We start from the raw sequence: 14,264 nt of genomic DNA, 5'->3' as shown, positions 1-14,264 counted from the left end.
CACTTAAGTGCTATTAGTGTTGGTCGTTGTGGAATGTATTTTACGTTAACTAAGTTTGCAACTGATGTAATGTATTTTTATAATATCAGTTCAGTTGGATGCAGTTATTTATTTAATTCAATTCAACTACGAATATTAAATTCGCAGGTACCGTCTGCATATCATTATATATTTTATACATTTATCAATTGCTTGGATTAACAATATGTCTGCAAATAGTAAACAATAACTATTTACCAAATTCAAATGTCTGATTTCATAAAACTATTTTGCTATCTTTCACTTAATTACAGTAATTACGTAAGATTACACAGGTCTGCGATAAAAAAGTTTTTGTGTAAATTTATCTTAAGCATGCAAATGTTGGTCTATATTTTATGGACTTATGGTAAATCAGAATCATTTCTATGTCAAAATTAGAATGCAATTGGGAGTCGGAGTGAAAAATGTCATCAATACGAGTTTGAAAGAAAAAAGTATTGCTTCCACCACTTTACATTAAACTTGGTTTGATCAAACAGTTTGTAAAGGCATTTCGACTTGACCAACGGTGATCATTTCATATTTAGATATCGAGGTCATGATCTATATAGGTTTTAAGCATATAAAAAAATCGTAAGGACACAAAAAATTACTTTTTAAGAAAAAAGTCAATTCAAAAATCACGTTTTTTTTGTTTATTTTCGATCTTTCCATGCTTTTATATTGTCGGAGGTATTTTTAACCAACACCATCGAAAAGAGCATCGTTAAAAACATAGAAACACTGGCTATTGAATATTTTTTCGTCGCACTCATTACGTGGCAAGGCAATGGAAATTTATGGGTTAATGTGACGTGGTATAAACCATATGAATGTAGTTTTCTATTACTTTTAAGACAATTACNAAATAAAGAAAGAAAGAATCTTAAATAAAGAATCTTAAATAAAGAAAGAAAGAAAGAAAGAATCTTAAATAAAGGCTACAGGAATCTGTAATTTATTACAGGAATCTGTAATCCAAAAATTGAAGTTCAGCTACCCAATCATAGATGGCGCCACCGAGTCCAACTTAAAATTTTCAAAGATAATTACTATACTAAACCATAAATCTTAGAATAATTAAACATATTCAGATTCTGTCACCTTGAATGTTGGATTCATATACACGTATGTATAAGTGTTGAGTTTACAGGAATCTGTGATCTTGAATGTTAAATTCAGAAACCATATTGTTCATTCAAAATTTGTAGGTACTAACCTGTTGCACTTACAGAGACAACCGTTTCTTCTTTGTCACCTTAGTGCCATTAATGACTTTTAACTTAATTTCTATTGCACTGTTTGGTGCATTGAACATGTAACATATTTTATGAAGACAGAAGAAAATAAATTTACCTTGAATTGTAATTAAATCATCAGCAATATAGGGATTTTATATTTAATATTATAAGGTACTTCGATATACATTAATAGATCTACTAAAAACGAGGGACAAAAGTTTTATTAAAATACAAACACAGCCTTAATTGAAAATCTTACGTTTTAATATTAAATATATCAATTTACAGCAATAAACATTTGAACTATTCACTAAAGCAAAGTTTCAAAATCTTCTAAAACTATTTACCCAGCTTTGAGAAGAGACGATAATGAAGAACTACGCAGAATTTTAATGCCAACGGATTTCATGAGTGGGGTCAGTTAGATACTTTTCGGCTTTATTTCTGCTAAAAAAAAATTAAATATAAAACTCTTTATAACGACACGTTAAAAGCATATTTTATTAAAAAAAGCAAAGATATAAGATAGGCAACTAACAGGGAACAAAGGCAAACAGTTAGAAGGTAATTAGCAATTTAATATTTAAGTCATTTAAGCATTTAATTAAAGGGTCATTCCCCTTGAAACCTAATTTAATTTAAAAATACCAATATACAAGACAGGAAACTAACAGGGGACAAGGATAAAAGGATAGGTAAGTAAATAGGAATGAAATAATTAAGTAATGATCCCTTAAAAGCTTCTTTAATTTAAAAATGCAAAGATACAAGACAGGAAACTAACAGGGGACAAGGATACAAGGATAGGTAAGTAAATAGGAATGAAATAATTAAGTAATGATCCCTTAAAAGCTTCTTTAATTTAAAAATGCAAAGATACAAGACAGGAAACTAACAGGGGACAAGGATACAAGGATAGGTAAGTAAATAGGAATGAAATAATTAAGTAATGATCCCTTAAAAGCTTCTTTAATTTAAAAATGCAAAGATACAAGACAGGAAACTAACAGGGGACAAGGATACAAGGATAGGTAAGTAAATAGGAATGAAATAATTAAGTAATGATCCCTTAAAAGCTTCTTTAATTTAAAAATGCAAAGATACAAGACAGGAAACTAACAGGGGACAAGGATACAAGGATAGGTAAGTAAATAGGAATGAAATAATTAAGTAATGATCCCTTAAAAGCTTCTTTAATTTAAAAATGCAAAGATACAAGACAGGAAACTAACAGGGGACAAGGATACAAGGATAGGTAAGTAAATAGGAATGAAATAATTAAGTAATGATCCCTTAAAAGCTTCTTTAATTTAAAAATGCAAAGATACAAGACAGGAAACTAACAGGGGACAAGGATACAAGGATAGGTAAGTAAATAGGAATGAAATAATTAAGTAATGATCCCTTAAAAGCTTCTTTAATTTAAAAATGCAAAGATACAAGACAGGAAACTAACAGGGGACAAGGATACAAGGATAGGTAAGTAAATAGGAATGAAATAATTAAGTAATGATCCCTTAAAAGCTTCTTTAATTTAAAAATGCAAAGATACAAGACAGGAAACTAACAGGGGACAAGGATACAAGGATAGGTAAGTAAATAGGAATGAAATAATTAAGTAATGATCCCTTAAAAGCTTCTTTAATTTAAAAATGCAAAGATACAAGACAGGAAACTAACAGGGGACAAGGATACAAGGATAGGTAAGTAAATAGGAATGAAATAATTAAGTAATGATCCCTTAAAAGCTTCTTTAATTTAAAAATGCAAAGATACAAGACAGGAAACTAACAGGGGACAAGGATACAAGGATAGGTAAGTAAATAGGAATGAAATAATTAAGTAATGATCCCTTAAAAGCTTCTTTAATTTAAAAATGCAAAGATACAAGACAGGAAACTAACAGGGGACAAGGATACAAGGATAGGTAAGTAAATAGGAATGAAATAATTAAGTAATGATCCCTTAAAAGCTTCTTTAATTTAAAAATGCAAAGATACAAGACAGGAAACTAACAGGGGACAAGGATACAAGGATAGGTAAGTAAATAGGAATGAAATAATTAAGTAATGATCCCTTAAAAGCTTCTTTAATTTAAAAATGCAAAGATACAAGACAGGAAACTAACAGGGGACAAGGATACAAGGATAGGTAAGTAAATAGGAATGAAATAATTAAGTAATGATCCCTTAAAAGCTTCTTTAATTTAAAAATGCAAAGATACAAGACAGGAAACTAACAGGGGACAAGGATACAAGGATAGGTAAGTAAATAGGAATGAAATAATTAAGTAATGATCCCTTAAAAGCTTCTTTAATTTAAAAATGCAAAGATACAAGACAGGAAACTAACAGGGGACAAGGATACAAGGATAGGTAGGTAAATAGGAATGTAATAATTAAGTAATGATCCCTTAAAACGTTCTTTAATTAAAATACAAGAAAGGAAACTAACAGAGGACAAGGATAAAAGAATAGGTAAGTAAATAGGAATGTAATAATTAAGTAATGATCCCTTAAAACCTTCTTTAATTTAAAAATGCAAAGATGCAAGACAGGAAACTAACAGGGGACAAAGATAAAAGGATAGGTAGGTATGTAGAATGAAATATTTAAGTAATGACTCCTTAAAAACTTCTTTAATGTAAAAATGCAAATAAACAACAAAGGAAAATAATAGAGAACAAGGATAAAACGGTTAGAAGGTATGTAGCAATGAAATGTTTAAGTAATGACCCCTTGAAACCTAATTTAATTTAAAATTGCAAAGATATGACAGGAAACTAACAGGAGACAAGGATAAAAGGATATGTAGGTAAATAGAAATATAATATTTAAGTAACGATTAACAACATAATGTGTCAGCAAAGGAACTTACCATGCATGCAGATGTGGAATCAGAGTATCCTTTTTCTTTTAAGATAGTTCTAGTCTCTACCAGGATAATAAGACGGTGGAAAGGGTAACGACAGGCAACTGCAACTTCAAATTAAAATTATTATCCCTGTATATATTGCAATTTCAATTGTTTTACTACAATAATAACTTATTGACTTGAAAAATGCTAATATAGGTACAACAAAGGGGACTAACAGGGAACAACGGCAAAACGGTTGGAAGGTAAGTAGGAATGAAATATTTAAGTAAGGACTCCTTAAAACCCTATATAATTTAAAAATGCAAAGATACAAGACAGGAAACTAACAGGAGACAAGGATAAAAGGATAGGTATGTAAATAGGAATGTAATATTCAAGTAAAGATCCCTTCAAACTTTATTTAATTTCAAAATGCCTAGTTACAAGCCAGACAATTAATATGGGACAAGGATAAAAGGGTAGGTAGGTAAATAGGAACATAATATTTAAGTAACGATTAACAATACAATGTGTTAGCAACTCACCATGCAGGCAGATGTGGAATCAGAGTATCCTTTTTCTATCAAGGTAGTTCCAGTCTCTACTAGTAAGACGATGGAAAAGGTAACGACAGGCAACTGCAACTTCAAATTAAAATTATTATCCCTGTATATATTGCAACTCAAATTATATTTTACCAAGTGCAAAATGGTTGAAAGGTAAGTAGGAATGAAATATTTAAGTAAGGACTCCTTAAAACCCTATATAATTTAAAAATGCAAAGATACAAGACAGGAAACTAACAGGGGACAAGGATAAAAGGATAGGTAAGTAAATAGGAATGTAATAATTAAGTAATGATCCCTTAAAAGCTTCTTTAATTTAAAAATGCAAAGATACAAGACAGGAAACTAACAGGGGACAAGGAATCTTAAATAAAGAAAGAAAGAAAGAAAGAATCTTAAATAAAGGCTACAGGAATCTGTAATTTATTACAGGAATCTGTAATCCAAAAATTGAAGTTCAGCTACCCAATCATAGATGGCGCCACCGAGTCAAACTTAAAATTTCCAAAGACCTTCACTATACTAAACCATAAATCTTAGATTAATTAAACATATTCAGATTCTGTGATCTTGAATGTTGGATTCATATACACGTATGTATAAGTGTCGAGTTTACAGGAATCTGTGACCTTGAATGTTAGATTCCGATACCATATTGTTCATTCAAAATTTATAGCTACTAATCTGTTGCACTTACAGAGACAATCGTTTCTTCTTTGTCACCTTAATGCCATTAATGACTTCTAACTTAATTTCTATTGCACTGTTTGGTGCATTGAACATGTAATATATTTTATGAAGACAGAAGAAATTAAATTTACCTTGAATTTTAATTAAATCATCAGCAATATAGGGCTTTTATATTTAATATTATAAGGTACTTCGATATACATTAATCAATCTACTAAAAACGAGGGACAAAAGTTTTATTAAAATACAAACACAGCCTTAATTGAAAATCTTACGTTTTAATATTAAATATATCAATTTACAGCAATAAACATTTGAACTATTCACTAAAGCAAAGTTTCAAAATCTTCTAAAACTATTTACCCAGCTTTGAGAAGAGACGATAATGAAGAACTACGCAGAATTTTAATGCCAACGGATTTCATGAGTGGGGTCAGTTAGATACTTTTCGGCTTTATTTCTGCTAAAAAAAAATTAAATATAAAACTCTTTATAACGACACGTTAAAAGCATATTTTATTAAAAAAAGCAAAGATATAAGATAGGCAACTAACAGGGAACAAAGGCAAACAGTTAGAAGGTAATTAGCAATTTAATATTTAAGTCATTTAAGCATTTAATTAAAGGGTCATTCCCCTTGAAACCTAATTTAATTTAAAAATACCAATATACAAGACAGGAAACTAACAGGGGACAAGGATAAAAGGATAGGTAAGTAAATAGGAATGAAATAATTAAGTAATGATCCCTTAAAAGCTTCTTTAATTTAAAAATGCAAAGATACAAGACAGGAAACTAACAGGGGACAAGGATACAAGGATAGGTAAGTAAATAGGAATGAAATAATTAAGTAATGATCCCTTAAAAGCTTCTTTAATTTAAAAATGCAAAGATACAAGACAGGAAACTAACAGGGGACAAGGATACAAGGATAGGTAAGTAAATAGGAATGAAATAATTAAGTAATGATCCCTTAAAAGCTTCTTTAATTTAAAAATGCAAAGATACAAGACAGGAAACTAACAGGGGACAAGGATACAAGGATAGGTAAGTAAATAGGAATGAAATAATTAAGTAATGATCCCTTAAAAGCTTCTTTAATTTAAAAATGCAAAGATACAAGACAGGAAACTAACAGGGGACAAGGATACAAGGATAGGTAAGTAAATAGGAATGAAATAATTAAGTAATGATCCCTTAAAAGCTTCTTTAATTTAAAAATGCAAAGATACAAGACAGGAAACTAACAGGGGACAAGGATACAAGGATAGGTAAGTAAATAGGAATGAAATAATTAAGTAATGATCCCTTAAAAGCTTCTTTAATTTAAAAATGCAAAGATACAAGACAGGAAACTAACAGGGGACAAGGATACAAGGATAGGTAAGTAAATAGGAATGAAATAATTAAGTAATGATCCCTTAAAAGCTTCTTTAATTTAAAAATGCAAAGATACAAGACAGGAAACTAACAGGGGACAAGGATACAAGGATAGGTAAGTAAATAGGAATGAAATAATTAAGTAATGATCCCTTAAAAGCTTCTTTAATTTAAAAATGCAAAGATACAAGACAGGAAACTAACAGGGGACAAGGATACAAGGATAGGTAAGTAAATAGGAATGAAATAATTAAGTAATGATCCCTTAAAAGCTTCTTTAATTTAAAAATGCAAAGATACAAGACAGGAAACTAACAGGGGACAAGGATACAAGGATAGGTAAGTAAATAGGAATGAAATAATTAAGTAATGATCCCTTAAAAGCTTCTTTAATTTAAAAATGCAAAGATACAAGACAGGAAACTAACAGGGGACAAGGATACAAGGATAGGTAAGTAAATAGGAATGAAATAATTAAGTAATGATCCCTTAAAAGCTTCTTTAATTTAAAAATGCAAAGATACAAGACAGGAAACTAACAGGGGACAAGGATACAAGGATAGGTAAGTAAATAGGAATGAAATAATTAAGTAATGATCCCTTAAAAGCTTCTTTAATTTAAAAATGCAAAGATACAAGACAGGAAACTAACAGGGGACAAGGATACAAGGATAGGTAAGTAAATAGGAATGAAATAATTAAGTAATGATCCCTTAAAAGCTTCTTTAATTTAAAAATGCAAAGATACAAGACAGGAAACTAACAGGGGACAAGGATACAAGGATAGGTAAGTAAATAGGAATGAAATAATTAAGTAATGATCCCTTAAAAGCTTCTTTAATTTAAAAATGCAAAGATACAAGACAGGAAACTAACAGGGGACAAGGATACAAGGATAGGTAAGTAAATAGGAATGAAATAATTAAGTAATGATCCCTTAAAAGCTTCTTTAATTTAAAAATGCAAAGATACAAGACAGGAAACTAACAGGGGACAAGGATACAAGGATAGGTAAGTAAATAGGAATGAAATAATTAAGTAATGATCCCTTAAAAGCTTCTTTAATTTAAAAATGCAAAGATACAAGACAGGAAACTAACAGGGGACAAGGATACAAGGATAGGTAAGTAAATAGGAATGAAATAATTAAGTAATGATCCCTTAAAAGCTTCTTTAATTTAAAAATGCAAAGATACAAGACAGGAAACTAACAGGGGACAAGGATACAAGGATAGGTAAGTAAATAGGAATGAAATAATTAAGTAATGATCCCTTAAAAGCTTCTTTAATTTAAAAATGCAAAGATACAAGACAGGAAACTAACAGGGGACAAGGATACAAGGATAGGTAAGTAAATAGGAATGAAATAATTAAGTAATGATCCCTTAAAAGCTTCTTTAATTTAAAAATGCAAAGNGTAACCTTTGTAATTTCGCAAAACATTGATGTAAATAAACATACGCTTTTTTTCTTCTGTAATTAGTAATATTAATATAAATATAAGTTCCTACCACGTCCCCACGACCGACACGCCAAATTACAGATTCCTGTAATTTCGTGTAATTTCGCGTAATTTCGCGTAATTTTTGGCGCTGCCACCTGGCATGAAACCTCAAAACTAAAGATAATAGCGATAATAATAACAATAATTTTGGGTTTTGGGGTTTCATGATGGGTGGCAGCACCGTAGCATTTGCAGGTGATTGGTAAACCAATATTTATGGAGCTCAAGTCCGGTATATTGGGTTAGGGGGCGGGCTTCAAGGGGGCCCCCTTCTAACCCATTTATCCAGCCCTACAAGCTTAAAACCTTTAAATAAAGAATCTTAAATAAAGAAAGAAAGAATCTTAAATAAAGAATCTTAAATAAAGAAAGAAAGAATCTTAAATAAAGAATCTTAAATAAAGAAAGAAAGAAAGAAAGAATCTTAAATAAAGGCTACAGGAATCTGTAATTTATTACAGGAATCTGTAATCCAAAAATTGAAGTTCAGCTACCCAATCATAGATGGCGCCACCGAGTCCAACTTAAAATTTTCAAAGATAATTACTATACTAAACCATAAATCTTAGAATAATTAAACATATTCAGATTCTGTCACCTTGAATGTTGGATTCATATACACGTATGTATAAGTGTTGAGTTTACAGGAATCTGTGATCTTGAATGTTAAATTCAGAAACCATATTGTTCATTCAAAATTTGTAGGTACTAACCTGTTGCACTTACAGAGACAACCGTTTCTTCTTTGTCACCTTAGTGCCATTAATGACTTTTAACTTAATTTCTATTGCACTGTTTGGTGCATTGAACATGTAACATATTTTATGAAGACAGAAGAAAATAAATTTACCTTGAATTGTAATTAAATCATCAGCAATATAGGGATTTTATATTTAATATTATAAGGTACTTCGATATACATTAATAGATCTACTGAAAACGAGGGACAAAAGTTTTATTAAAATACAAACACAGCCTTAATTGAAAATCTTACGTTTTAATATTAAATATATCAATTTACAGCAATAAACATTTGAACTATTCACTAAAGCAATGTTCCAAAATCTTCTAAAACTATTTACCCAGCTTTGAGAAGAGACGATAATGAAGAACTACGCAGAACCTTATAGTGTCAAGGGATTTCATGAGCGGGGTCAATTAGATACTTTCCGGCTTTATTTCTGCTAAAAAAAAATTAAATATAAAACAAAGCTAAATTAGTAAAAGATTAAAGGTATTCACAAAATTTAAATATGTAATCATGTAAAAAAGTACATAGAAAGGTAAGTAGATAAGCAACTATAAAATATCTACGTAATTACTCTTTATAACGACACCTTAAAAGCCTATTTTATTTAAAAAAGCAAAGATATAAGATAGGCAACTAACAAGAAACAAGAGTAAAACGGCTAGAAGTTCAGTAGCAATGAAATATTTAAGTAATGACCCCTTTAAACCTAATTTAATTTAAAAATAAAAAGATACAAGACCGGAAACTAACAGCGGACAAGGATAAATGGATAGGTAGGTAAATAGGAATGTAATAATTAAGTAATGATCCCTTAAAACGTTCTTTAATTAAAATACAAGAAAGGAAACTAACAGAGGACAAGGATAAAAGAATAGGTAAGTAAATAGGAATGTAATAATTAAGTAATGATCCCTTAAAACCTTCTTTAATTTAAAAATGCAAAGATGCAAGACAGGAAACTAACAGGGGACAAAGATAAAAGGATAGGTAGGTATGTAGAATGAAATATTTAAGTAATGACTCCTTAAAAACTTCTTTAATGTAAAAATGCAAATAAACAACAAAGGAAAATAATAGAGAACAAGGATAAAACGGTTAGAAGGTATGTAGCAATGAAATGTTTAAGTAATGACCCCTTGAAACCTAATTTAATTTAAAATTGCAAAGATATGACAGGAAACTAACAGGAGACAAGGATAAAAGGATATGTAGGTAAATAGAAATATAATATTTAAGTAACGATTAACAACATAATGTGTCAGCAAAGGAACTTACCATGCATGCAGATGTGGAATCAGAGTATCCTTTTTCTTTTAAGATAGTTCTAGTCTCTACCAGGATAATAAGACGGTGGAAAGGGTAACGACAGGCAACTGCAACTTCAAATTAAAATTATTATCCCTGTATATATTGCAATTTCAATTGTTTTACTACAATAATAACTTATTGACTTGAAAAATGCTAATATAGGTACAACAAAGGGGACTAACAGGGAACAACGGCAAAACGGTTGGAAGGTAAGTAGGAATGAAATATTTAAGTAAGGACTCCTTAAAACCCTATATAATTTAAAAATGCAAAGATACAAGACAGGAAACTAACAGGAGACAAGGATAAAAGGATAGGTATGTAAATAGGAATGTAATATTCAAGTAAAGATCCCTTCAAACTTTATTTAATTTCAAAATGCCTAGTTACAAGCCAGACAATTAATATGGGACAAGGATAAAAGGGTAGGTAGGTAAATAGGAACATAATATTTAAGTAACGATTAACAATACAATGTGTTAGCAACTCACCATGCAGGCAGATGTGGAATCAGAGTATCCTTTTTCTATCAAGGTAGTTCCAGTCTCTACTAGTAAGACGATGGAAAAGGTAACGACAGGCAACTGCAACTTCAAATTAAAATTATTATCCCTGTATATATTGCAACTCAAATTATATTTTACCAAACTTTAAAAAACATATTATAAGACTTCAATTGTATATATAGAAAAACGCAAAAAAATTAATGTAAATGAATGGTCAGACCATAAACCAGATGGAGGGTTACTGCTTTACTTAAATATTCAGAACCAGTATGCAGTTATTAAACATATAGAATGTTTGAAAATAAATTAATATGTGCGTACAAGCAGTAACCCTCCAAAACGTATGTTCTTTGACTATTAATTATATTTATATTTTACAAACAAATGTATAACACCTAACTAGTAGAACTATAAGTAAAAAACAAATAGTTGTGTAATTATTTGACCGCCACCCTGGAAAAAAAAACTACATAAATATAAGTTTGTGAAGTAAAATACAAAATACTTCTAAGAGAAAGGATGAAAATACAAAGAAAAACGTCATTTTATTCACAGTTACATCAATATTTAAACTCTAGCTGAAATTTTCTGTATAATATTGACTGTTAATAATTTAAACATTTAAATGTTATTTACAGCAACTCAAAAATGCTACAAACAGTTGATAGCATTAATGTCCTACTTTATTTAGGTCCTTTAAACAATTTTACCCATTATGGGAGATAATATTCCATCTAATGGTTCAATGATAACTATAGTTGTGTAAAAAATGGTTTAAAGTGCCTAAAATCTTAATTTTATAACTGGTACAAAATCGTTATACTGAATCGTACACGACGCAAAAATAAAATGCATTCATAAGTATTATAATTCTAAAACTTTTGTTACATATGCATAATTAATTACTTGATGTCCGTGTAACTATTGAACCTATTGATGAATTCGTCCTGCAAGGAAACATGCAATTTCCTGATGGCATCTTCATAGATCCTCTGGAAATGTTGCTTCAAATCTGTCTTGAGGAAATCCTGACAAAATTGACAGTAATTAATCCACACATCGACGTCTTCATGGCCAAACTGTTCAACTGCAAGTTGATATACTTTTTCCAATGTTTTTACATTTATTCCTAATTCCATCATTTCCAATTTTGACATTGTAATGTGAAGTTTCTTTGAATAGGGTTTTTCATTTGCCATTGAATAATAAGCTTCTCTAACGGCCCTGAAGTCTTTGGTGGTGGCTAACCATTCCAAATATTGACATTTGAGAGACTCTGAAACTTCTGGTGGTTCTCTGATGCCCTTTTTGTAAACGATTTCAATTTCGTCGTTTTTAAATTTGAGCAGATGATAGCGAATTAGGGCGTTCCATAAAGGAAGGGCCTTTTCTTTGAGTTTTTCTATACCTTTCTTAAATGTATTCAAAATTTCTTCGTCGTTTTCAGTCATTATTAAATACTGCAGGCGTGCTTTCCATAGAAACACTGATCGAGGAATTGCAGTTGTCCCTAGACAATAATAAACAATTTTAAGAATGCATTCTATAAGCACATAATTAACGCTCAATAAATTAATAAATAAACTGTTTTTTCTATTACGTTCAGATTGGCTTAATTAAACTATAGTGCAGCACAGTAAAAGTTATCTCAATATATCTAAACAAAATTAAACGAAAAAAAAAAAATTAATTTGTGAAAATAATTACCTTTTTCTGCAATTTTTAATCCTTCTTCGTCATTGGTTGCATATTCTAGCCATCGTATATAATAGTTTTCACTCATAAACTCTTCATTACTTGCTTGCTCAAACACTTTTCTTAGCATGTTCAATTTAAATTCGTGTGCAACACCTAATATGTCGTGCTGCAATTCTAGCAGAAAATCCAAGTAAAAGGACCACATTTTCTCTTTCTTATCACTTGGAACTTTCTCAACACCCTCTTCATATTTGTTAATGGCTGCCTTTAATCGTCCTTTTGTTGACTGTCCATTGTACTCAAAAGTTGGATTTGTCTGGTAATGTAAACCTAAGAACAATTATTATTTTTAATTCCTTGGGATGAAACCACAAAAACTGTTTATTTGAAATAGTATTAATAGTGTTGGTACCTTTTGTTTCACGTACAGCCAATTTATGCCACACCAGTTCATTGCTCCAATATTTGTTCAGCAAATGTTTGATGATCAGTTGTTGAACTTCTTCAGTAAATTTGTACTTATCAAACATTTCCAAAATTTCAATGTAAAACTCACAATTGTCAACATGCTCAATTGCATGTTTGAGATAAACTTTTATTTTGTCCAGGCCAAGCTTTCTTTTCTTCTGCAGTTCCTCTTCGGTTTCTTCACTACTTTCATGTTTCATACTGTCACTTTTCTGTTCTTGTTTTCCAACAGCAAATATTAATTCCATCTGAATTCCTTCCTTGTAAAGAAGTTTGAAATCCTTGTGGATAGAAAGTCCTTTCAGTATTATTTCTCTTGCTGTATCCAAATCATTGCAATCATAGGCATACCAATTTGCTGCCACATACCACACCTTTTCTTCATTTGGATGTTTCTATAAAACATGCTTTATGAATCACTAATTAATTAATTAATATCAAAGCATTACCTGTATCATTTTTGTTACGATGTTATTCGTGGTGTTCACATAATTAACTCGTTTGCAAAACTTGAAAAATTGAATGAACAACAGGAAGTCATTTGGGTAATACTGAATTGCCATTTCATACAATTCCCGAATTCTTTTTATTATTCGATGTTCAATTGCGTCCTTTTTCTCTCCAACACGAAATTTATCTCTTCGTAATCGAATGTCTTTTAGTAATGTTTGCTCATACACAATGTACTCCCGAAAGTCTTGCAACGTTTTGTTTAAACCATGAATTTTATACTCAAAGTCAGTTCGTTTTTTCGTTATACGTCTAAAACACTCTGTTAAAGGCAACCTATTTTTATACAAACATTACACATACCTGATTTCTTCATGAGTGTACAACTTGGTACAGAACATACTTTCAAGCTCAACAGTCATTGTTTCCATATTTTTCTGGGCTATTTCAGCCATTGTATAAGCTGTAAAAGAATCTGCCCCTAATCTAAGTATCAATCTACATAAACAGTAACATTTCTAGCTCTACTTACAAGATTTTTTCTAATAAATGTTCAATTAAACTCATGCCACCTGACAAATCAAACAACTGATCATAGATCACAAACCTAACCTGCAATTAGCAGCCATTGATTAACTATAGATAAATGTATAAGCGGAGTCATAGAGTAATAATATATTTTTGATGTACAGGGCGGATGAAAATTCGCAACCAAATTCGATTAATTAAACCGTACAAATTTGGAAAAAATCTCTTTTTTTAGGTACTAAACAGACTTTTTAATACTTTCATTTGATTTTGACTATAAATTAAGTACAAAATTAA

The 14,264-nt window shown here is 30.3% G+C and overlaps 1 protein-coding gene and 1 long non-coding RNA gene across 11 annotated transcripts; both read right to left on the bottom strand.

Moving 5' to 3' along the window:
• Positions 1 to 1,406: 1,406 nt before the first annotated feature.
• LOC112904023 lies at positions 1,407 to 4,810 on the bottom strand. 2 transcript variants are annotated; one of them, XR_003230839.1, is made up of 3 exons: positions 4,664 to 4,810; positions 4,140 to 4,243; positions 1,407 to 1,709 (listed from the first exon to the last, which is right to left on the bottom strand). It is a non-coding gene; the product is annotated as an uncharacterized LOC112904023 (long non-coding RNA). The 2 variants fall into 2 exon arrangements; XR_003230840.1 differs by having other exon boundaries at positions 1,407 to 1,706.
• Positions 4,811 to 5,632: 822 nt separating this feature from the next.
• On the bottom strand, positions 5,633 to 14,154 carry LOC108736881 (U3 small nucleolar RNA-associated protein 6 homolog). Of its 9 annotated transcripts, none has more exons than XM_025973062.1 (9): positions 13,972 to 14,154; positions 13,803 to 13,920; positions 13,439 to 13,751; positions 12,934 to 13,384; positions 12,531 to 12,851; positions 11,730 to 12,333; positions 10,809 to 10,907; positions 10,285 to 10,388; positions 9,239 to 9,442 (listed from the first exon to the last, which is right to left on the bottom strand). In XM_025973062.1, the coding sequence occupies exons 2-7, from the start codon at positions 13,892 to 13,894 to the stop codon at positions 10,868 to 10,870; spliced, it is 1,821 nt and encodes a 606-aa protein (XP_025828847.1). In that variant the 5' UTR covers positions 13,895 to 13,920; positions 13,972 to 14,154; the 3' UTR covers positions 9,239 to 9,442; positions 10,285 to 10,388; positions 10,809 to 10,867. The 9 variants fall into 9 exon arrangements, with proteins under 9 accessions (XP_025828844.1, XP_025828845.1, XP_025828847.1 ...); XM_025973063.1 differs by having other exon boundaries at positions 13,803 to 13,902; XM_025973056.1 differs by having other exon boundaries at positions 13,803 to 13,914; positions 13,972 to 14,153.
• Between the last annotated feature and the right edge of the window lie 110 nt (positions 14,155 to 14,264).

The sequence above is a fragment of the Agrilus planipennis genome, unplaced genomic scaffold (assembly GCF_000699045.2).
Source record: "Agrilus planipennis isolate EAB-ADULT unplaced genomic scaffold, Apla_2.0 scaffold106, whole genome shotgun sequence".
NCBI classification, from domain to species: domain Eukaryota; kingdom Metazoa; phylum Arthropoda; class Insecta; order Coleoptera; family Buprestidae; genus Agrilus; species Agrilus planipennis.
The sequence above is the reverse complement of the archived record's forward strand: the minus strand, read 5'-3'. Positions and strand labels throughout refer to the sequence as shown.

What these genes read in the sequence shown, in the direction of transcription:
- LOC108736881 (XM_025973062.1), bottom strand. Translation starts at nt 13,894, where the DNA reads ATGGCTGAAATAGCCCAGAAAAATATGGAAACAATGACTGTTGAGCTT. An exon ending in TACACTCATGAAGAAATCAG is followed by an intron (nt 13,752 to 13,802) that starts GTATGTGTAATG and finishes AGAGTGTTTTAG; the next exon opens with ACGTATAACGAAAAAACGAA. An exon ending in TCGTAACAAAAATGATACAG is followed by an intron (nt 13,385 to 13,438) that starts GTAATGCTTTGA and finishes CATGTTTTATAG; the next exon opens with AAACATCCAAATGAAGAAAA.